The 22,409-nt window shown below is 39.5% G+C and overlaps 1 protein-coding gene across 5 annotated transcripts in view; it reads right to left on the bottom strand.

Moving 5' to 3' along the window:
• PDE1C (phosphodiesterase 1C) overlaps window positions 1-22,409 on the bottom strand; it is a 360,443-nt gene that overhangs the window by 27,389 nt on the left and 310,645 nt on the right. For 4 of the 5 annotated variants that reach the window (XM_049817292.1, XM_049817291.1, XM_049817293.1 and 1 more), the window contains exon 17: window positions 19,262-19,336. In XM_049817292.1, coding sequence (XP_049673249.1) covers window positions 19,262-19,336 — 75 coding nt within the window. Of the gene's footprint in view, window positions 1-1,645; window positions 5,502-19,261; window positions 19,337-22,409 lie in introns of those variants that run through there. The other variant, XM_049817295.1, reaches the window with a different exon arrangement.

Here is a 22,409-nt window from a genome sequence, read left to right as displayed (position 1 = left end):
CGCAAAACTTGTCTGCCTGTGGAAGCAGGGGGAGCACCACATTAGGATGAACACCTGACACTAAACTGAGACTGAGGCAGACCTGCTCATGTTGTGGGTAACACAAATTGGAAAAACCTCTGTACCCACTTCAGAGGGAGCTGAATTTATGCCTTAAAATGTGAAAGCATGGGGTTTTCCCTCCTTTCTACCTGGCCAGCACTGATGCTCACTCCTTGGAGCAATTTGCACAGAGTCAGTGTTGCAGGGCTCCTTCTCGTCTTCAGCCAGCATGTTCCTGCTTTTGAGTGCTGATGTTCAGACGCTGCGCCAGCGCAGCTCTGAGATCAGCACCCATTCAACACATGTGAAAAGCACAGGATCGCTCTGTTGTTTTTAATTATTGGGTGAGGTTATGGATTAAAAAACAGTAAGAGAAAAGGACTTGATTATGCTGTCATTTGCTGAGTATAAATGTCTAACATACGGTATAGATCATCAGAAGCTGATGAGTTTCATTATTATGAAATGAAATGTGAGGAAAAAGGAGCCAATAAGAAATATTTAAGACCATCTCAAGAGTTCCTGGAGATAGACTAGTTTATTCTAGTTGAAGCAAAAACATACTGTCCTTGACAGCTTCCATCATTTCTAATTTGAATAGATTATTGTGCTTTTTAATTAAAAGCCATGTTTAGGACCGACTGTAGAATTTGCAAGGACTAACAGTTAAAGTATTTGCCTTTAGCTAGGTGAACTCACAGGCCTTCTGATTACAAAGCAGCACAGCACTATCACCTATCTAGTTTAAAATATTTTTGCTTCCAGTCTGAGCTTGTAAGACTTTTTAAGTACATATGCAAACATTTGCGTATTCAAAAGGTAGTTTGCAAAACACCACCATATACCATTCTTCTCTGGCATAACCAACTACACTTTGGAAAGTTTCTCTCCAACCACAAAATCTGTGCTTTTGTGAAAAAAAGAAACAATGAGAAAAAGGAATTTGCCTCCTTCATTCACCCATCAGGAACCAAGCTCCCAAATTCCAGATTCATTCTGATAATAAATATCCTACTGTATTAATACATAGTGTGCTTACACTAGCTGGAGCTATACAAAAGGCTGCACTTTTAGATAAGCATCAGTCTGCCTAGACTGACTACTCTGAAATATGCTTTAAGTCTAAAATTGCAAAATTTCTTTTTTTAATCTACCATCTATTTTATCATCAGCAAAAAAAAAAGTTGGCTTCTGGCATCCATCTTTTTTCTCGAACATGGAAAACACTAGTGACGTCCACCATCTTTTTATATTTAAACATAGAAATCTGACCATATAACTTTAAAAAAAATAATTGTGTCATTTGTAAAGAAAGCTGGTTGACTTAAGCATTTTGAGAGGGTGCATCACAGGTTTTTACATTTTAAAAAAATAATTTAAAAATAGACAAATCCCTTCTTTCATGTGTGTGAACACTTCTTGCATGTTGTCACAGAAACGCACGGTTCAAGTCACAGATTGAGTGCAGCCCAAAGAACTGTCAATTTTTGAGCCATTTAAATAATGAACAGAAAACAATGAAGGTGGTCAAACACTGGAATAGGTTGCCCAGAGAGATGCGCAATCCCTGGAAACATTCAAGGTCAGGCTAGATGGGGCAACCTGATCTAGTTGAAGATGTCCCTGCTCATTGCAGGAGGGGTTGGACTAGATGACCTTTAAAGGTCCCTTCCAACCCAAACTATTCTATGATTCTATAAAAACATATTGCTTGCTTTTCTTTTTTTATTAAATAATAGTGTATCCAGGAGTTCAGGCACTATGTCACCATGAGTCAAAGGTCTGCTAATTCCCTGAACACCAGTCCCAGCTAAAGGAAAAAAAACCTGATAGGGATACTTGCAATGGTATCCCTCCCTCCCTGTTTTAAGGGGATAAAGTGCCTGGAGTCTCCCTCTCAAGTTACAAAACAGTTTCTGGGAAGCAGAAGATGCCTGGTGCTCTTCCAGCAACACAGAGCTTTCTGAGAGCACCAGCAGTCCCTGTGCAGAGGGCAGAAGAGTGCTGTCTTTATCAACACAGCTTCCCAGCCTGCACTGCCCTCCGTAAGAAGCACTCTGGCACCAGAAGACCCCTTTGTGCCTACTGGTGGGGACTCCCAAACAATTCTGTAGAATTTCAGCATGAGGCCAACGGTATAGGCCCTATATTTGCAAAATTTCTGGCTTATTAATTTCTTGTATAGTCTTACTGAGGATGGAAAAGGCAGGCATCTGAAAACATAACTCTATATATCTAGGGAAAGTTAGGTAAGAATGTAAGAACAGAAGTCCTTTCCCATTCTTTATAAACATAGGCCATTAGTTGATGAACACCTAATCCTTTTCCACTTTCTTCTCTTTGGTTTCCTTTTGTGGAATAAAATAAGAGAAAACAGTTCTGTAATTTTTTATTTTTTTTTTAATTTTTATTATTTTTTACACAATTGCACAGTGGCTGATCTCTAGTTTAACTGGGAGGTGTCTACACATACCATTCCTTGGCTCACAATGCACTAGCACAACGCTGCAGAGTGTTCCAGGAGGTGAAGGGGGCAGAGTAGGGCAATGTACATGAGATCCTGGGAGGGGACCCCACAACAGATTTTTTCATCTGCCCTAGTCTCTTTGTAGGATTTCACTTTCTAGATTTCACTTTCACTTTATATATTTCCAAGCTAATAGATTTCATGGGGATTTTTTTTACATGACAACAAAGAATTCTAAAAAATGCTAATAATCCACTGTACCTTATTCAAATTATTTTAAAAGAGCAGGAGAATGTTTAAGCTAGCTCTGACTCCCTGTATATTGCAAAAGATTTTGCTGCATACCTGTGTGCTGAGATCAGTAACTTTGACTATAGCATCTATTCTAGAATGGCAGCTCTGATCTGCAGTCCCCAAGGGATGGCAAACCCACCACTTCCCTTATTACCTCCTGCCAGTGGTAAATAACCCTAACAATCGAGGAAAAACATTTTCCAGTCTGATTTCACACCTTTGTGCCAGTGCACGAGAAACAAGGACTGACCAGCTATGAATTAAGCAGTCTGTTTTCACCGTCTGAAAGAAGTCATTCCCAGAAAGAAAAAAAAAATATATCAGAAACAGATGAAGAAAAATATTTAGGGTTTTTAAATTATTATTATTATTCTACTGTGCATAATCTAAGGCATTTTTAGTCAGTGTACATTAGGTAAGGGTAACTTAAAAGATATTGACTAAATCATCCTGCACCTCTGACCAAACACTTGGTGAGGATACGTTCCCTCTGACTTCAGGGAGAAGTCTGACTAAGCAGGGACTGACTCACTGCTGTGGTATTTTAGTGCTGCATTATTGATATTTCATCAATGTGCCTTCAAAGAGCCTGGTCAGGACTGGAAGTCATATTCTACCACTCTTACGAGGGCTGAATGCTGATGGAGTGTGAGAAAGGCAAGGTGGGAAAGTGCTACGTGGTGACACAGCCCCTCTTCCTGTCACACAACATGGAGTGTGCTTGGCGCTGACTGCACCTGGCGCTGACTGGCCACTGTCCTCCCAGCACCCTGCTTTCCTCAGAAAATCTACCCCAGATTGAACCAGGAGCTCACAAATGGGAACACTATGTGCCCTTATATTTATTTTATTTAAATGAGCTGGTTCAGTGAAGCCAACTGCAAATTCTAAGAACTGCAAGGGCTATTTTTGTGATTGAAGTGCAACTTTTGCACAGCATGAACCTAATCTAAATCTCTGGCTTTGAACAAACTCAAACTCTGGTGTCCAAAAAAAGAACTCAAAAAGTCTCTAGCCTCAATAATCAAAATCCCAGACACAAACACTCCTGAGTGAGAAGGTATTCACGTTTAAATGTGGATTTAGGCTGAGCTCACTGCTGTGATCTTTGCCAGTGTTGTGGGAAGCTCGTCCCTGTACATGCACAGTTTAAACAGGAACAGAAACCCAAGCTCTAATATAGGCTGGTGGTAAAGTCCTGTGCTTTTGAACATGAAAAGGAAACTCTGAGGATTTACTTTACTAAGCCAATGTTTTGCGTGTTCTCTACATAGCAAAGAGCCATAACAGCAGTCTGAGTCCTTATAAAATATATACACGACTAACACAGCAAGACCTCATCCTGAACAAAAAGGAGTTAGGCAAAAACCAGTTTTATGTGTATGTATGTGTCTTGATTTCCACATAGACAGGTAAAATTACTTACAATTAACTGGATCCCTACCAAGATGCCAAGCCAGAAAAGCACTTACATACATGTTTGATGTTTCTCATACAAAGATACCTTCCTGAATCAAGGTCTAAGCAAGTTAGTTTTTTAACATTTCTTCTTTAAAATGGGCCGAAATGATGGCTACTTTCCATGTGTCTAACTTCACTGGATAAGACAGTTTTATCCACCAACTCCAGCAGTGTATTTAGGACACACTTTTTCATTTTGGTTTTGTCTGTCCATACTTCTCCAGCAATGCTTTTTCTTTTCTTTGGCCTGTCCATTCAGTCAGTGATGAAAGAAAGACCACACTGAGATGAAAGTAAGAATCGATCCATGTGATTCCCTGCTGCCCTTCTCCTCTTAGATCTTCAGGTCAGACAAAGAGTGGTTACTAGTAGCCCATGAACAAATGTGGGAAACAGCTCATTAACTGTAATATCAAGTTAAGGCAGGCACATCAAGCAGGACATTAGTGCATGCTCTTAGAGTCTGACAACAAAATTTGTCCCAAGGGAATATTGCTTTCATTGATTATTCCTTTCCTATTACTAACTGCAAAACCAGAACAAAATCAAGGGTTGAGTGAGTCTGCCTGCTGTCTAGAAACAGAAACATTTTGCTACCATTGCATCATCTGGGAAAGACATCAAATGCTAACAAATGGTCAAATGACTCTACCAATTCGCCATCCTTATTAATAAAATCTTCTACAGTGAGGGTAAAACTGATGTCAAATTCTGTCTACCACAATTGGAAAAGGCTCTCAGGGAAAAGAAAAAGAGTAAAAGTGAAGTATTAACAAGTTTTCTTTCTCTTTTTTTTTTATATATATATATTCTTTTGCATCATGCTAATGTTGGTTTCACAAGCTTGAGGCATAGCAAAGGGCAATACCAGCTTTTGAAGATGACTCTCATCTATTTGCTTGACCTGTCCAGAAAAATGGAGCCATTTGCATCAGGAAATCACCAGTTGTTTTTTTTAACAAAAAACTTCAAAAACCAACAAAAAATGCACACATACATGAACGAACAAACAAACAGAAATAAAACTGACCCAAAAAAACAAGGCCCCCACCCTAGAACCCAGAGTCATTAGCTGTGAAGTAGCCAGTGGGAGGAGGAGTGTTTTGAAAGTTGTTTAACGCCTTCCCCAGAAACTGGTCTTTGCGGAAAGAGGAGGAGAACGGGAATGAAGAAGCTCAGCTAAAATGATGAAAGAAATTTGCAGTCTCTTTTTTAATATATTTTTATTCTTCCGTATCTGGAAAAAAAAAAAAAAAAAGTGTCAAATGCTGCCTTTCTCCCCTTTGTCCAAGAAGCAGTTAATCTGGGAAAGAAAAAGAAGGATATCAGTTTAGACAGCCTCCTTTCCTCCAAGCATTGCAGTTTTGCTTGACTGTTGAAAGGCTGCAAGGTGAGGTGCACCAAAGCAATACCTCTTATTGGCTTGACTGGAAATATCATTCTGTCCTACACAAAGTTAAATCCATTGCTCTCTGACTAATCCAGTGGGAACTCAACCTTGGGCATCAATAGGATCATTTAACAGAATCCAACATGCTTAGATCAAGAGATCCCATTAGGTTTCTTTGCTGTAGGGCACTCTGATCACCCTTGCTCACTAGCTCTTCCAGTACCTTTTTGCTCATGAAAGCAACAATGTTGTACATGCAGTTTGAGGTGAAGAAAAGAAAATGCTACAAACACAAAAGAGCACTACCATTTAAAAGCCCCTTTCTCCCAAATAGCTTGCAATGAAAAGCACAGCCTTATGTATGGATAGATGCCCCTGAGACCTAACAAAGTATGGTTTTTTTACAATCTGCTTGACTCCTCTGTCAAATATTTATAATCCCTTGGCCTCAAAATTAGGCTATATTTGACTAACATTGTACAAACATAACTGTTTTCTATGTAGTTATACCACAAGTGAATCTTTCCAATGAACAGATGTCCTTGAGGAAGAAATGTAGACAAGAAACCTTTTCCTTTATTTCTAGTGAAAGAGGACAGTTTCTAATGAAAGAGGACACTCTATCCAACCCTTCTCATACTCTCCTCTACAAATCCTCTGGAAAAGCTTCAAACAGGAACATGAATATTTTACTCTATATTGGCTGTCCCAGCCAGTTATTTGAATATGTCTGGCACTCTGCTTAGCTACTGTTATTCTGACAATGCTTATGTCAGCAGAGTTTGAAAGTGCATTTAAAAGGGTCTCTCAACCAAGGAGATTCAGCCCAAGGAGAGGTCAATTTATCTGTAAGGCTGGGCATGTCGTGGAAGATGTGATTACATCTGAATCTCTTTGGGTCCCTTTCAGAAAACCAGTTTCTTTTGCCTTCATTAATATACTGCCCTTTTTTTTTGCCTTTTTGTTTGTTTGTTTAAGTAGTATTTGGGCAAAGGAAGAAAAGGATGGCAAAACAAAGGTCTAAGGCTTTGCTGCTGGATTGCATTATCTCTGATGAATGTATACAGTGGCTGCATAGAGAGTTGGTATGATTTTCTTGTACTGTACAGTTAGCAGGGGGACTTTTCCTTGCAGGATGGTCCCCTGTAAGTTGCTGCTACATCTTGCTAACTTGATGCAATTTCTGTTGTAAAGTATTAGACTTTCAACATTTCATTGGATTTATTTAGACTGAATTGTCACATTCCCAGCACTACTGACAGCATAATCTACAATAGGCAATAGTAACAGCTATAACAACAGTACTACACTTCCTTGATGTCTCCTACCTAAAAAGTTCAGCCTGATTTACTGTCATTAACAGGATCATAACAATCCTGTGAGATGTATCACTAGCCACATTTTAAAGAGAAAAGACTGACCCAGGAGGAAAGGTAATCATGTGGGACATGTGGACTAAATGACATGTTTGAGCAGTAATTATTTCTGAATCTCTTAAATGATTTACTGAATCACATAAGGAATCTGAAACAGAGCTCAAAGTACCACCCAACATGCCCTCTCTTTCCTATGCCATCCATACTTACAAGACTTTTAACCCCTCCCACTCCTGTTAATGAAACAAGGGAAAATGCAATGTTTTTTCCCGACTCTAGAAGTTCCCTGTGGAGAACTGAGTCATATCTTGCTTTTTGCTTCTGTTAGTCACATCATCAGCTCCAGTAAGAACATTCCAGTACAGCATTTTCTTTAAATTGTTTTTCTACTTGGTGGAGCAGATGTGCTGGTTTCCTAACTGAATTTCCCTTTGGATACAATATAGCTTCACTAGGACTACCTTAACCTTGGATGTGATTCAGCCTCCTTCTCATTTTGGCACAATAAGTCCAGTGCAAATATTAGAATGTATCAACAGAGGTAATTGAAAGGGGAAAAAGAATGAATATGCAGCGCTCGGTACACAAGAAGACTCTAAGTAGTTCACTTGGAATATATTAAATTTCATTATCAGAAATAGCCTCGTCTGAATGCACATCTCAGTCCTTCAGTGTCACTGATGAGTTTATATTGTTTGTCAAGGTTGAGTATTGGCCCTCCCCTTCATCACTAATGCAAATACCAGTGACTTCTACAGCTCTTCATGTGATACCAGCACCCACTGCAAGGAGATTAAGTCCATTCCTGCTATCAGCTTGCAGTTTATACTAAGGCATTTTTAACTTGTGCTTGCTGGACTATGAATGTATGTATTTACTATGTTACTATACAGTCTGACGTACTGAGATGAAAATTACACTGTGGTTCGTCTTTTCCTTCACACAGAATTACTCAGCATACGACTGTAACCATACAGCAAGGAAGCTGGATGTCAGTTTTGCACAATCAGTGATTAATCTCACACATTTGCCTCTCTTTTTGTGACAAAACAAATCCTTTGGAATCCAAGGCCTTGCAAGAACTACCCGTTTTTACAGTTGGCATTTATTATGCCTGTCTAATGCAAACTTTCACAATCTGCTACCCAGTTGGAAAACAGGAACAGAGCCCCAGAGGCATTTAGACTGAGGTGAGAGTTTAGACTAACTCAAACCCAACATTTGTTCTGTAATGACTCATGCTCCTCACCAAGGGTATATCAGAGGCGTGATGCCAGTTGTATGAGCTGGAAGTGGCGAGCTGACCTCTCCCAGCACCGCTTCTGAAAGTGGCTGGGTCTGCTGCTCCAGCCAAATGCCTGCCCTTTCCCTCCACCCCTTCCTCCCCAGATGCCGAAAGCACAGCGCTGTCCAGAGAGGGCTCAGGATACTTTCCCACAGCCCCCAGTGCCAGGCCAGGCTGTCAGGACAAGACTGAGCCCTATAGTGTTCAAATTGCATTTAAAAGAAAACTCTGCTATTTTGTCTCCTAAAAAATAAATGCTGGATGCAGACTGCAGGACAGTGTGATGTGTAATAAGGATTTTGGGGGAAAGTTTTTTTCACAAACTACTTAGCTTGCTTGACAGTCCCTGTTGATGAAATTATTTGTGAAGTTATTGCATGGTCCCCATTTCCTCTGCTGAAATATGCATTCTTTCAGCATTATAACCTTACGTAATTATGAAGGAAGCACAAGATGACACCACAGTTATCCAGGATTTTCTAAGCAGACTGTTTTAACCTTGCAGTTCACTTGTGAAAAAGTAGTGCTTAGTATGAACAAATTTCATTTTCTCAGCAGGCTGCATGAGCACTTCTGCAGGATGGGAGAACTCCACCACACCACCAAATAACATTGCCCTTGAGGTACTATTACCCCAAGATAATTTTGAGTTAGATTTTTAATACACAGAAAAAGCAAAAGAACAGAGCCTCAGTTAACTGTATTCATTCAGTACATCCCTTATTGAACTCCATATGGTGATGCATTTTCATGCTTTTATGACGTAACATCATAAAGGTATCAACCAAAAAAATCAGCATACAATTATATTAAAATGAACATTTTTGTATTTTGTATATTTTATTCTTGAAAATTTAGGGGAAAAAAGTTAATCCTACAGGTTTTCTCATTTGTATTAAATTCAGATTCTCTTGTCACATCCCAATAACCATGTGTGTAACATGGACTGTCAGTGTTACATACTAACGTAAACAGCAGATATCAAAATGGTTGCACTTGAATGACAGTTGAATACACAAAGTTTATGCATGCTACGATTCTTTAGCCTGAAAAGACAGAGTTGCAGGGAGAATTTAATAAAAGGAAAATGAAATTATGAGTTGTGTTAAGAATGTGAATAGGGAACAAGTACTCACTGCTTCTCACAGTCCAAGAAGGGGGTTATCAAATGAAATTATCAAGCAGTACATTGGAAACCAATAAAAAGATGTGATTTTTCACATAATGCCTAAGTAAATTTTGAGTTGTGTTGTTTCAGTGCCCTGTGGACAAAAGAGTACCAGGGTTCTAAAGATAATTAGACAAAGTAAGGGAAGAAAAATCCATCGGAGGCTATCCAAGTCGGAGATTTGACCTTTGCCTTAGCTCTCTGGAAGACAGAAAGGTGTAGGGGGAGGCATTGCTCTGGTTTTGTTCTTTGTTCATTCAGATCTCTGCTATGAAATGTCATCAGGTCAGTGATGGAGAGGTAAAGGGATTTTTGGTCTGACCCAGCATGGTTGTTCAAGTGTTCCTAGGAAAGCTGATATGGTGTTTGAAAGTAGCCTCTACCCTCACTTATTAAAAGCCTAGGCTTTTCAGGATAAGAATATTCCAAACTCTGCTCTCCCCAGCACCCTGCTCCATCCAGGCGCTGGGTGAAATGACAACCAAAATGAAAAATTGTTATATGGCAACTGATTTCATAAAACGATTACTACTGATGCAGTGCACAATGAAGCGAAATAATAGTCTGAGTAAATGTGTCTCAGATAGCCCATAATCCAAAAGGTAGTTATCCTTCCTACTACAAATGATGGAAGTATTTGCAGCTGGTGGGGCAGATCGCTAAATCTGCCACTTTTAATTCCTTTTGTGGACTCACTCAGCATCTTGCAGGAGGGACCCCTTAATTCTGTAAGCTTATTCCTGAAAGCTTGGGTATTTCTTGTCTCACCTGAGTGCTAGCGTGTGCTCAGTCGTAACCTCTCCCATCTGAAAAGCAGTTAAAAGCTACTCCTAGCGCTCAGATTAAAATGAAGATGTCAAAAATCTCAGTGCTCAGTTCTCAGCACTGGGTGATCCTTTCTCTTATTAAAACCAATTGAAAGCCTTTCCAAAGAAAATTAAGACCATGAAGAAATAAATTCTGCATACTTATGCTATTCTCTTGCTTCTGTTGCACAAGAGATGAATGAGGCCTAAGAAACAAAGTTCAGAAAGTCAGTGACATAAGGAAGAAATATGTGTTAGAAGTTAATTCATCTCCGTTATCTGTCTTTTTAATGGTTGAGAAATTTTAGAGGGATTATTTTTTTCAAAGAAAACATAATGTTACTTGAAGGTGCCTGCATCCTGTTTAAAGCAAGAGAAAACAAGAATAAATGCTGTTGGGAAAAAGTTTTGAATATTTGTTTTTTAACTGAATTTAAATACCATCATTCTAATTTAGCAGACGACTCAAGTGCTTAACATTCATTTTGCTAGGAGGAGAAATTACATTAGCATAGAAGGTATTCTGATTTTTGAGCTTTGGCACATAATTATCCCTAAATCATTCATGATGTCAAACAATTTCTAGTCCTGTTCACGCTGATGTTGAGTTTTATGTTTGCTTGACAGCTTGTATTACACTTGACCTGACATCACATCCGTGATGGAAGAAAGAGATTAGCTTTGTTTTCATATATGTTGTTTGCTTACCAGCACGTTATGGAAATACATAACAGCAGAGAAAAACACAATTAAGACATTGGCAAAAGTTTCATTACACCAAGTAACGTTTGAGTTTCCTGAGTAAAGCATGTACAAAAGAAATTAGACATTTATTAAACAAGGTGACCTACAGGAATCAGTGTGAAAGCTTGTTCTGTGTTTGATAATCAAACATAATTCAAAGCTCTGAACATGTTTGGGGTAAAAGCTAGATCATGGTTTTCATTAAGAGCTGTTCCATTTTTGATGGAAATGAAAACCCCAGTGCTTTTCAAGGCACAAAAGGGATGAGCTGCCATAGGCAGAAGGATAATGAAAGCCAACAAAGTTTTCAGCCAAGTATATGAATCAGAATTTTGTAATTAGCACTGGGCAAATAATTGCTTCTTTGATTGAGTGGCTAAACTGAAAAGTCAGGATAATGCTTAGCTCTGGGTCACACACAAGTAATTGCTTGCTTTGTCTCATGGCAAAAACGATTGTTGGGGAGTGGGGTTTTTTGGTGGAAAGGGGGTGGAGAGGAAATGAAAGAACAAGTTGAGCTTTTCATCTAACACAAACAAATCTTTTATTTTTACCCTTTAGTTAAAGCTGGCTAAAAAAGTGAAACATCACTTCAAAGCAAAAATTCTCATTTGGATTTTTTCAGTGCCTCTTCAGTTTTCGACAATCACTTGTTTTGAATTAGACTTAAATCCCTAAAAACTTTAGCTTGATTCAAAATAGCACGTTTCAACTAATATCACTTGCTGGTTTTCTTCTTCTACATTTATTATTGCCTCCAAGTCCCAGGTTTTGACATTAAGAATAGCAAAGCAGTGGTTTAGAAGCAGAGAAAAGAATGAATTGCCTCGCGATGGATTGATTAGTGGTAATAAGTAGTAACAATTACTATTAGGGTATGAGTTTCAGAAAACTAACCTGTAAATTGATTCTTCTCTTTGTCCAGCTTCTGTGGACTGAATGGTACAGAACTGCAGACTGAGCAGCCTGAGGGGACTGATATCCCTTTGTCTCTGCCCCCAGGGAGAGACCAGGCAGCAGGTCCAGCACAGAAAGGGCGTGAAGGTACCCACTAAGCACCCAGCTGGCAGTTTGAGGAGTGCAGTCTTTACCTTTGGATTCCCATACAGTTGACTGTTGGACTTTTTCCTTCTTAATGCTTCTACTTGAACTACCTTGTCAGAGTCCCTATCTGGTAAGATACCTATAGCTGGTATACTCAAATTGGAAGCTAGTTGTTCCACGGGGAAGGGATGAGATTAAAGCTAAAGGTCACCAACCTCTTTTGAGGAGCCATTTCATATTCTTCCTCCCCTTCAGTCATTCCCTTCAGACACGATCTTGTTTCTCTTTCAGGGCTAAGTGTTGCAAGGGGAAAAGGAGGCCTGATTGTCACTGGATTGAACATAAACTCATGGAGCTGGGGAGCAAGGAGGACTCTCCTCTTGCCGAAGCGGAGAATTGCTATACATCATTGCACAGGCAAATTATCCTAAGTGGGGTAAGAAGGACTGTAACGGAAGCAAGGTCACAGCTCCACTCCCTGACTGGTGCAATAAAATGGCTGATGGTGCAAAATCAAGGAAGAATTTCCACAATGCACTGCATAAGTTACACATTCTTCCATGCCTCTAGGACCATGAACATTACCCTCAAGGAGCAATGCAGCCATATGCTATCTCCGAACAGAACTATATTTAAAGGACCAAAGGTAACCTGAAAAAAAATGTTCCCCATAAAGTTAACTACTCAAAAAACCTACTTAAGTACCTGCAGTAATTTTTTTTCCCCAGCATGCACCTGGAATGAATATTCCAAATATTCACTTAAATCTGAAATCAAGCCAAACACTATTCCCAATTTTTAAACTTGTCACTTATATCTGTGACTTCACATAAAGTAGAAGCAAAAAGCAATCAAGCATCCTAAGGACTTTCTAACTACCTGGCATGGCCTGAACGATGGAAAGCAGGCTAAAAAAGAGTTACGTGAAAGTCTCAAAGGAAAACCAGGTGAGGTGCTTTCCATAAGATTTACACACACACTCACAAAACTGACAAGTTGCAAAATAATCTGCATAATTATACAAGGTACCTTTCTACATATTCCCATCGAGTATGCATGCCATGGTGATGTAATGTTCCCAAGGTCAGGATGGTAACAATGTATTTAGCTTCAAAGATCATATCACATCATGTTCATCATCTACTTGATATTAAAACAGCATATTAAAACTTCCTCAGAGTGCATCCCTCTACGGAAATTCCAGCTTGCCTCAGGTGCCACTTGCTAAATTAGACACACTCATTTGTTTCAAAAGAGCACAAAAAGGATTTTAAAAAGCACAGAAGCTTTTCCCCCCTCCAGTTATCCTATACTGCACTACTATGGAGCAATTGTTCAGCAGAGATAAATGATGGTGAAATATGTCTTTCTGGATAGCAAAATGTCTTCAAGCTTTCAAGCAAGCTTTTCCAGAAGGTATCAGTACAATGCTTTCTGATTTCTAACTTGGGGCAATAACTTCTAATGTAATTCAAATAACAGGCCATAAAAAGAAGTAAGAAAAAGAAGCAAATTGTCTTTAGAAGTAGTCTTAGACTGTTGTAATTCCAATTTGTCACTGCTGCTGGATTCTGACATATAATATCAAAAGCACTATCAGGCAGCAAGGAGGAACCCAATGTGTTTGCCTTTCAACCTGAAATGGGCTTTTTGCTTCTGACAATAATAGAGCAATCAGTCTATCTTTTGGAGTAGAAATAGAAATGGCACCATTATTTATATGACCTGAAATTTACCTTTTTACCTCTCTCAAGAAAATATAGACAAATGCTGTTCATTCATACAGTTGAGTAACCTTTTTAAAGGTTTTAACCTTTTAAAACAACATTGGCATTATGCAGATTACATGAGCAGGGTTTTGTCAGAAGTCTACTTAGCATTCATTGCTGTGTAGTGGTCTTGACTAGATCGACACACATGAAAACCATATCTGCAGGAGGTTGCAAAGACAAATAATTCTTGAATGGTTGAACAGCTTTGCAAAAAGCTGCATTCTCCTTAAGCAAAGCTGGGAAGAACCTTGTTAATTCAAGTCTGTCTGGGATAATTGTGGAGCCATCTTCATATACCAAAAGCATTCTCAGATAACAACATTCTGTGCCAGCTACTCTGCCACTTGACTTTTGCAGACAGCTGGACAGAAAGAAATGAAGCCCCTGTACTTTACCTTTATAATCAGGGAAGTTTCCACTTGCTGATCAAGGAATGATTGTCAAGAAAAATTAAGACCAAAAGGCAGCTTTACATGTTGGCATAGGCAATGTATAGAACACACAGTAAAAGCTTTCAACTACTGTTAAGCAACAGTATAGCTTAACAAAATAAAAATAAAGACAGCTAAAACGTCAATGTCCAATAAGCCTGTTATGAACATTTCATAGAGTCTGTCTATTTAAAAGGCTACATATTGTATTATATTACATTATATTACATTAAATATATACTATTCCATTCAATCCTGTTGCGCTGCATAGAGGCATGTACTATTGAAACTATGACCTCTGAAAACGCAAGGTTACGATTTGACCACAAGGTGGGAGCATTGGTCATCACACATACCCAGGGCACACTAGGCTTTCTCTGTATGTACTAGCTGTTCAAGATACAAATATCCTGTCTATTTCTGTGCTATAACCTGCAAACGCGCATGTTACCACTAGAATAATAAGTTCCCAGTACAAACACACAAAAAAAGGAACCTTTTAATTATCTGTAATTGCTAGCTTGTCGTGGTTTAATCCCAGCCAGCAACTAAGCACCACGCAGCCGCTCACTCACTCCCCCCACACCCAGTGGGATGGGGGAGAAAATCGGGAAAAGAACCAAAACCCGTGGGTTGAGATAAGAACGGTTTAATAGAACAGAAAAGAAGAAACTAATAATGATAATGATAACACTAATAAAATGACAACAGCAATAATAAAAGGATTGGAATGTACAAATGATGCGCAGTGCAATTGCTCACCACCCGCCGACCAACACCCAGCTAGTCCCTGAGCGGTGATTCCTTGCCCCCACTTCCCAGTTCCTATACTAGATGGGATGTCCCATGGTATGGAATACACCGTTGGCCAGTTTGGGTCAGGTGCCCTGGCTGTGTCCGGTGCCAACTTCTTGTGCCCCTCCAGCTTTCTCGCTGGCTGGGCATGAGAAGCTGAAAAATCCTTGACTATAGTCTAAACACTACTGAGCAACAACTGAAAACATCAGTGTTATCAACATTCTTCACATACTGAACTCAAAACATAGCACTGTACCAGCTACTAGGAAGACAGTTAACTCTATCCCAGCTGAAATCAGGACATAGCTGAAAAAGAATACTTGAATAAACCGTGTTTTGGTCCCCGGCACAAAGAGTTGCACTGAAAACTTTGTATTTACATTGCTGAATCTTTTCCCAGTAGGAGAAAAATGAGCATCTGGTAGACATAACCTGTGAAAGTGGTAATCATAGAATCATAGAATAGTGTGGGTTGGAAGGGGCCTTTAAAGGTCATCTAGTCCAACCCCCTGCCATGGGCAGGGACATGTTCAATTAGATCAAGTTGCTCAGAGCCCCATCCAGCCTGACCTTAAACGCTTCAGGGATGGGGCATTTACAGTCTCTCTGGGCAACCTGTTCCAGTGTTTCACCACCCTCACAGTAAAAAATTTCTTCCTTATATCTCGTCTGAAATGGGGAAGAATAATTTTCTCATTTGTTGCCAGTTTTGTAAGCAGAAAAAAATTGCAAAAAAGAAAGTTTGTGAATGTAGACGAAAATTACCTCCATGTGACTGTTTTTGGATTTTCCATTCAAAGTGTTGAAAAGCAACTATTTCACATGGGGAAATCAGGTTTTCCAAAATGGTTTAATAATGTTCTATCCCACAGGAAACATTTGATGAACTACTTGTGCTGATGATGTCTCTGATAGGGCTGTGTCTTTATGTGGGAAATGGCAGCCCCATATCTCTTTTCTTGGAACTGAAAATATGGGCAGTACTGAGTTAAGAAGCATCTCCCACAGAAAAAAGCCAATAATATGAAGATTAGATTAACATGAGGAGACTAGCCTACGTTCAAGAGACTTGCACAGGATTTTGAAGCAGTTAAGACTGAAATCTAAGGCATGACTGCAGCTTACAAAGCCATGCTCAAGCTAGTTTTAAAATAGTTGGCTTTGGCACAGATAGAGTCAGTGGCATGAAGCTCTGGCTAGATGCATACATAGTTCCTCGCCTTCTCAGCGAGCCTGATCCCTGTTTCTAGAGGCATGACCACTCAACTATTTTTTGGGTAGCTTCAAGGTAACTCTGACACAGAAGCTGCATTTCACACCTGTGACTACAGTGAGGACATGCAGCTTCAGTGTCTTCGTGTCCACATGGGATAGTTACTCTGTGTATCCCTGGCCACTTGGTTCCCGTTGTAGTAGGACAAATGTGTTGGAAATATTTTGGCACGTACGTGTTCCTATAACAAGATATGACAATAATTTCCTTTGTATACACTCAAAAAGCAACTTGGACACAGATCCTGCAAAGATTTATGCAACATACGCTCTGCAGCTTTTTTCTCCAGATGTAGGATGCCTGTGCAGTAGGACAGGGTAGCAGACTGACCTCACTTGGGTGCAGGGCTCTAGCTGATGCTAATGGGTGGGAGTGAGAAAGCTGAAGCCCTCATAGTAAATCTACATGAATGGGCACCTGTTTAATACAAATACACTCCAGCTACATACTGAACAGAGGCTGTAAAACCCAAGTACACTTGACCCTGCAAAAAGTCCAGGCTGAGTTTCGCCCACCAGCAAACTATATGGTGAATGCATTATAGCTGTAAACTCAATCTTTCTAACACCCCTGCTTAATATTTTTTTCCAGCATGTGAAAGACCATGTACAGGCATGTGAGAAAGCATATGTTTGGGTAAACATTTCAGTAGTCTGCAAACAGCTATGTATTATCCATGGATAATGTTCCTTTCTCCACATCCCTCACATGGCTGGTAAGGAGATTTGCTCTGGAGTGAGTAATGAACAGAACAGGTTGTGCAGTATTTGTCAAAACAGAAGTGCCACTCTAGCGCTTTCCTTTCTAGGGTGCATCATTCACAATTTTTGTCCTGATTTGTATCAATGAGATTGTTAGCTATAATCTCTCTCTACAGCATCTGAATGAAAAACATTCAGCCTACAAATTGTCCTTGCATGGTTACAGTTGTTTATTCTCTATAATCAGCCAGTCCCATGGTATTGGTCTTTTCCCTAAGGGGATGAGCAAAACATTTTCTCACAGGAGAACAAATAGACATTAAACAACCAACACCACACAAAGACTAGCAACCTGCAAGGAACCAAATTCACACCCTCAATCTTCAAGTCAGCATGAAACAATCACTTCTTGGTTCTCCAGCCCAACTAAATAGGTGCCCCTAATCTTTCCAAGATTCTTGAGAGTGCAGGCCTTCAAATGTAACCTGGTCCTCAAAGTTAGGGATTCCCAGGTCTACTCTTGTGTCTGGGCTGATGCTCCTGAGTCCTCAAAGTTCGGGATTCCTGGGTCTACTCTTGTGTCTGGGCTGATGCTCCTGAGTCCTCCTAAAGAAGCCCCAGTGTTTCTGCATCCACTTGGTCCTGCCAGGGCTGCAGCCTTCTAGCACAGCCACTGCTCAGCCATCACCCACCGCAGTGGGGAGAGTAGCCATTCTGCCCATTAATTTTCCTGGGACCTTGATAGTTACATGGAGCACTGCACGTATTCATGAACATCTGAAGAGTAGCATGTTATTTGAGTATTTGTGCTTAATTTCTGCATGACCACAGAAAGAGTTGTGAATGGTACTTGTTCAAGACTGTTTTCCTGACAGACACTTAACTGTGTAAATAATATGACCTCTTAACAAAATAACTGAATTTTCCTAAACAATTGTTGCTAAGTTAGGGGCCTCTTAAAAAAAAGACCCTGCTTATATGTCTGAAATTAATACATGCTTCTAGATGAATTTTTCTACATTTTTACTTGAGGTATCATATTTTCTTCTTATTTATCACTTTGCTAGAGCAATAGGATTTTTAAATAGTTTCTTAAAAGGAAGCAATAAAAGAAAACATGGTATCATTCTAAACTGCAGTACTTAAAATGAAGTTGTCTTTCTTGACCATCAAAACAAACTACTGTATTATTTGCATTTAGGAATAGTTGTGTTTCAGTGGATTTCACTGAGACATGCAGAAAGAAAATGCTAGCTCTAACATTAGTTTCCATTTATTTTGGTACCTAATACTTTAGCAATTGTTTTTGGAGCAACGTGGGTTCAGATACTATCTCAGAGCCCTGTGGTACACAGCTGAGGAGGTGCAAAAGGGTAAACATGCCACAGACCTTACAGCTGTTTTTCCACTTTGCTGAGGCTACTAAAACTTCTGTGGACCTCTACACTAGGCTCAGAATAATTTGACATTATTCCCAGATGCTCAAGAAACCATCCTATGGCTTGAGATTCCTTCAGTTCAACAATGTTTCAGCAACATCCCTTTTCTCTAGCATCCTTAATAGGACATCTATACTGATGTGCTCACTCCTGATTGCTTCCCACACCTGTGGTTGAACAGCACTTGGCAAATTCCCCCTCAGACAATTAAGTCAAGAAAGCTTTGTGTTTGTATTGGTGTAGTATAACATGCAATCATGAAAAACAGGGACACCTTGAGAATGCCAAATGCAAGATCAAATGAAAAATAACTTAAAGGGAGAGCTCTAGCAGAACAGGGCTCCTTCAGCTGCAGTGTCTAAAAAACCTTGTGCAGGTGTTTTCTTAGCTCTGTTTTTTGCATCTCCCATACAGCCTGTCCTAACAGAGAGCAGAATACGACCCAAAGAAAGTCAGAAGGATAGAACCTCACAAATCCACATTTCCTATTAAGCAACTCCAATAATCCAGGATTTTTCTTGCAGGCATGCACAAAAATTGATGGATAAGGCTTACGAAAAGAACAACTAAGTGGTGCTAGACATTATGTGAAAGGGATGATTTTCCCCCAAAATGCCCCAATGGCTTTTTTCAAGCCTAATGACTGTTTCTGTTAAGTCTGTTTCTGGTTACCACACCATTGTTTGGTTTTAGAATAAAATGCAGACGTTTAGGAAACAGTAGATTGCATATAAAAATGGGTGACAACTGTAATAAAATGGTGTCCTTACCATCTGTTTTCTTTGATTCATCCCTCACACCAGACTGATCTTTTTTGTCCAACTTACTGTCTTCCTTTAATTCACCTAGAAAGAAGCAATAAGAAACATTATAAGCATTTTAATGCAGACTGAAGTTTATTAATGCTTGTAACTCAAATTGCAACATCGAAAGGAGCTGTTCCTTAGGAGAAAATGTCTGAATTCACAAGGAACTGGATTAACACATCTTCATAGAATAAAGCACCAGACAAAATTTATCCAACTGCTACAGAAAATCAAGCCTTACAATCTACTTTTAAATTTATTCTAATTGTTCACACCTTTTTAAGTGCACATGCAAACTCATACTCCCTCTGATTGTATCTAGGCCATTAAAAAACCTGAGGACAACCTTCACTTCAAAATCAGGACTCCAAAACATTTATGCTTTCAAAGGACTAAGACCCTGCGAGACTTCATCATAAGTCTCTGCATTAAGAATCACCTTAGATATCCCAAACAGTCCTATATAATGTTATCTTGCTTTCTCTTACCAGTTTCCTTTATCCACAGATTCATTTGGGTTGGTCCTTTGATGACGGTATGAGGGAACAAACAATCATCCTAGCATTGATCACTGGCTTTAGAGTCTCTGTAGCAAACCAGGAGAGCAAGGCCTTTGGCAGAGCAATGGTTGATGCAGAATGAAAATGGCAACTTGAGCTGGGTCGTATTTTATGAAGCCAGGAAAGTTAACCAGAGTCATTCTCATTTTCTGTCCTCTACTAGTCATACAGCAGAGCATATCAGACCTTCCCAGACCATCCCTTCATTGAATGAGAATGCCAAATGCAAGATCAAATGAAAAATAACTTAAAGGGAGAACTCTAGCAGAACAGGGCTCCTTCAGCTGCAGTGTCTAAACATCAGCAAAGAAGGTGTCCTTCCTTCAGATGTTCAGAGAAGCAACAGCAGCCTGCCCAGATGGGAGCAGGCAGCTCAGCTTTTCCTTTTCCCCCAGAGGAGCAGCACTGAATTTGTGACCCACACCTCAACACAAAAAACCTGTAGAAGTCTCACTTCAGAATTTTGTAAAGGTGAGGTATGTTACAGGGCTGTATTAAAGTGATGCTTATTCCATTTGTATTACTATTTTTGTTAGTATAACTACTTCCCAGCCTTTGGATCAGGATTATAGGTATTGTGTGTTAAAGAGGATCTAATCTGCCTTCAAAATAGTCATGGCCAGTGGATATTTATTTTTGGAACAACTCAAAAAAAGAGAAATTTCAGAGAATCAAAGTCTCCCTCTTCCACATTGTGCCCTAAACACTAGAATATTTCTTATTCTTGGATGACAGAGGATTGATCTTCCTCTCCATTTAAGCTTCATCATGGTATAAAAGAGGAATGCTTTTCAAATCTTAAAATATTTAACAGGATGGAAAAAACATGTCCTGTTCAGTTCTCATTCAGAGCTAAAACTTTTCATGTTTTTCTTCCTAAGTTTGCTGTGTGGGTTAGAGAAAAATGAAAGCAAGATGATACAGGACAAGCAGTAACCTCCTCAGCTTATGACACTGCCATTGACTTGGGCTAATTGAAAAGAGAGGTATGAGCGGCTCCAAGCAGGATTGAGGTGTCTGCTTGATGAAGGTGGCCTCTAAAAGAAGGACACTGTCTTCAGCAAATGAAATGAAAATGTATATAGGAAAGCACAAAAGTCTTCTTGCATTTCCTCCACCATCATATGCCTGATGGTAATGATGAGCTAATAATGCTATATTTGACCACTCCATAAAGAAGTTGCTTGACCCTAAGATGCAGAAGATGATGAACATCCACACATACATTATTTCAGTTTGATCTCTCTGAGAAATCACATGGGCAGCGAGTGACTAAGAGAGACTTTCAACTCACCTGACAACACAATTTCTGAATTTTCATTGAATATAACTTATTATGAATAGGGGACTTCTGCATATTGTAATATCTACCCTGCCATACTGCCAGCAGCAGAGCAGAACGATGATCATAATGATCTTTTTGAAAGGGATTACAAAGGCAGAGAAATAATAAGGCAAATACTTTACAATGAGATATTAACATATAGGCACAAAGGAAGCTGTGGTGAACCCAGAGATATGAATGTTAAGATTTCATTAGTTTCCAAAGACTCTGCAGTGATTGGACCTCATAAAGGCCTTATCCCATAAATTAAGGAGCAGAATTTCTTTTCCTGAGGAAGACACTAATTTTCAGAAATCATTATAATTCCTTTCAAAGCATTTTTGACACCTGCAGCAGAGAGACATTGCAGAAAAAGGTACTGTCAAGATCACTAGAGCACACTTAACCGCTGTATTGCTAGATGTATGTAAAACAAAGGATTTCAGAAGAAAAGTCTGATGCAGTCTAACTGGGATTTCATATGTCCCCATCCTTTTTGTCTCCTTGGGGGGCCTATTCCTATTCACCTGTGTAACACTGTCTGAAGACAAATCCCATATATAACAGAGCATGATAGCTTGGATCCCCATAGTCCTTCCAATCTCAAAAAACCCTAATGATGAAGTGATCACCGGGAAATGCCAGAAGCCAAGTGAAATACATGAGAATCATATCAGGAATGTTTTAAACAGAATTTCTGCCTCTGCTGCCATCGAAACTCACTGCTTGAGCCTGGGACTTTCAAAGCCTGTATGCTCACTCAGGCTTTTTCTAAAAGGATGCTTCCAAGTCTGAGGTTTTTGCTGGTTTTGGACTGGCTGATACTAGCCAAGTTTGTGACAAGTCACATGTGGCTGTACTGCCATTTTTTAATAATGGCTTCAAGGAGCAGGAGCTAGGGAGGGAAGGACAGTGTTTAAAGAGACAGCTGGCCAAGAGACAGCTGATGTGTTCTCATGGGTCTAATAATTTTTTTTTTTATGTTTAACACAATTTGCAAACTTTTCTTCCACCTTTCTTGGGTGTAAAGCACGATTCATATTTTGACAGTTTTACAGCAAGTTAAAACACTGGAATAAAATTTCGGTGAAAAAAAAAAAGAATATCTCCAAAAAAAGGCTCTCGACTCTCCTAATAAAAAAAAAACTAAGCAAAGGAAGCATAAATAAAGTAACTCTTAAAAACAGAGGGGGGCGGGGGAAATCCTCTGTCCCCAAACATATTTATA

The sequence above is a fragment of the Accipiter gentilis genome, chromosome 14 (genome assembly GCF_929443795.1).
Source record: "Accipiter gentilis chromosome 14, bAccGen1.1, whole genome shotgun sequence".
In the NCBI taxonomy this organism is placed as follows: Eukaryota; Metazoa; Chordata; class Aves; order Accipitriformes; family Accipitridae; genus Astur; species Astur gentilis.
The sequence above is the reverse complement of the archived record's forward strand: the minus strand, read 5'-3'. Positions and strand labels throughout refer to the sequence as shown.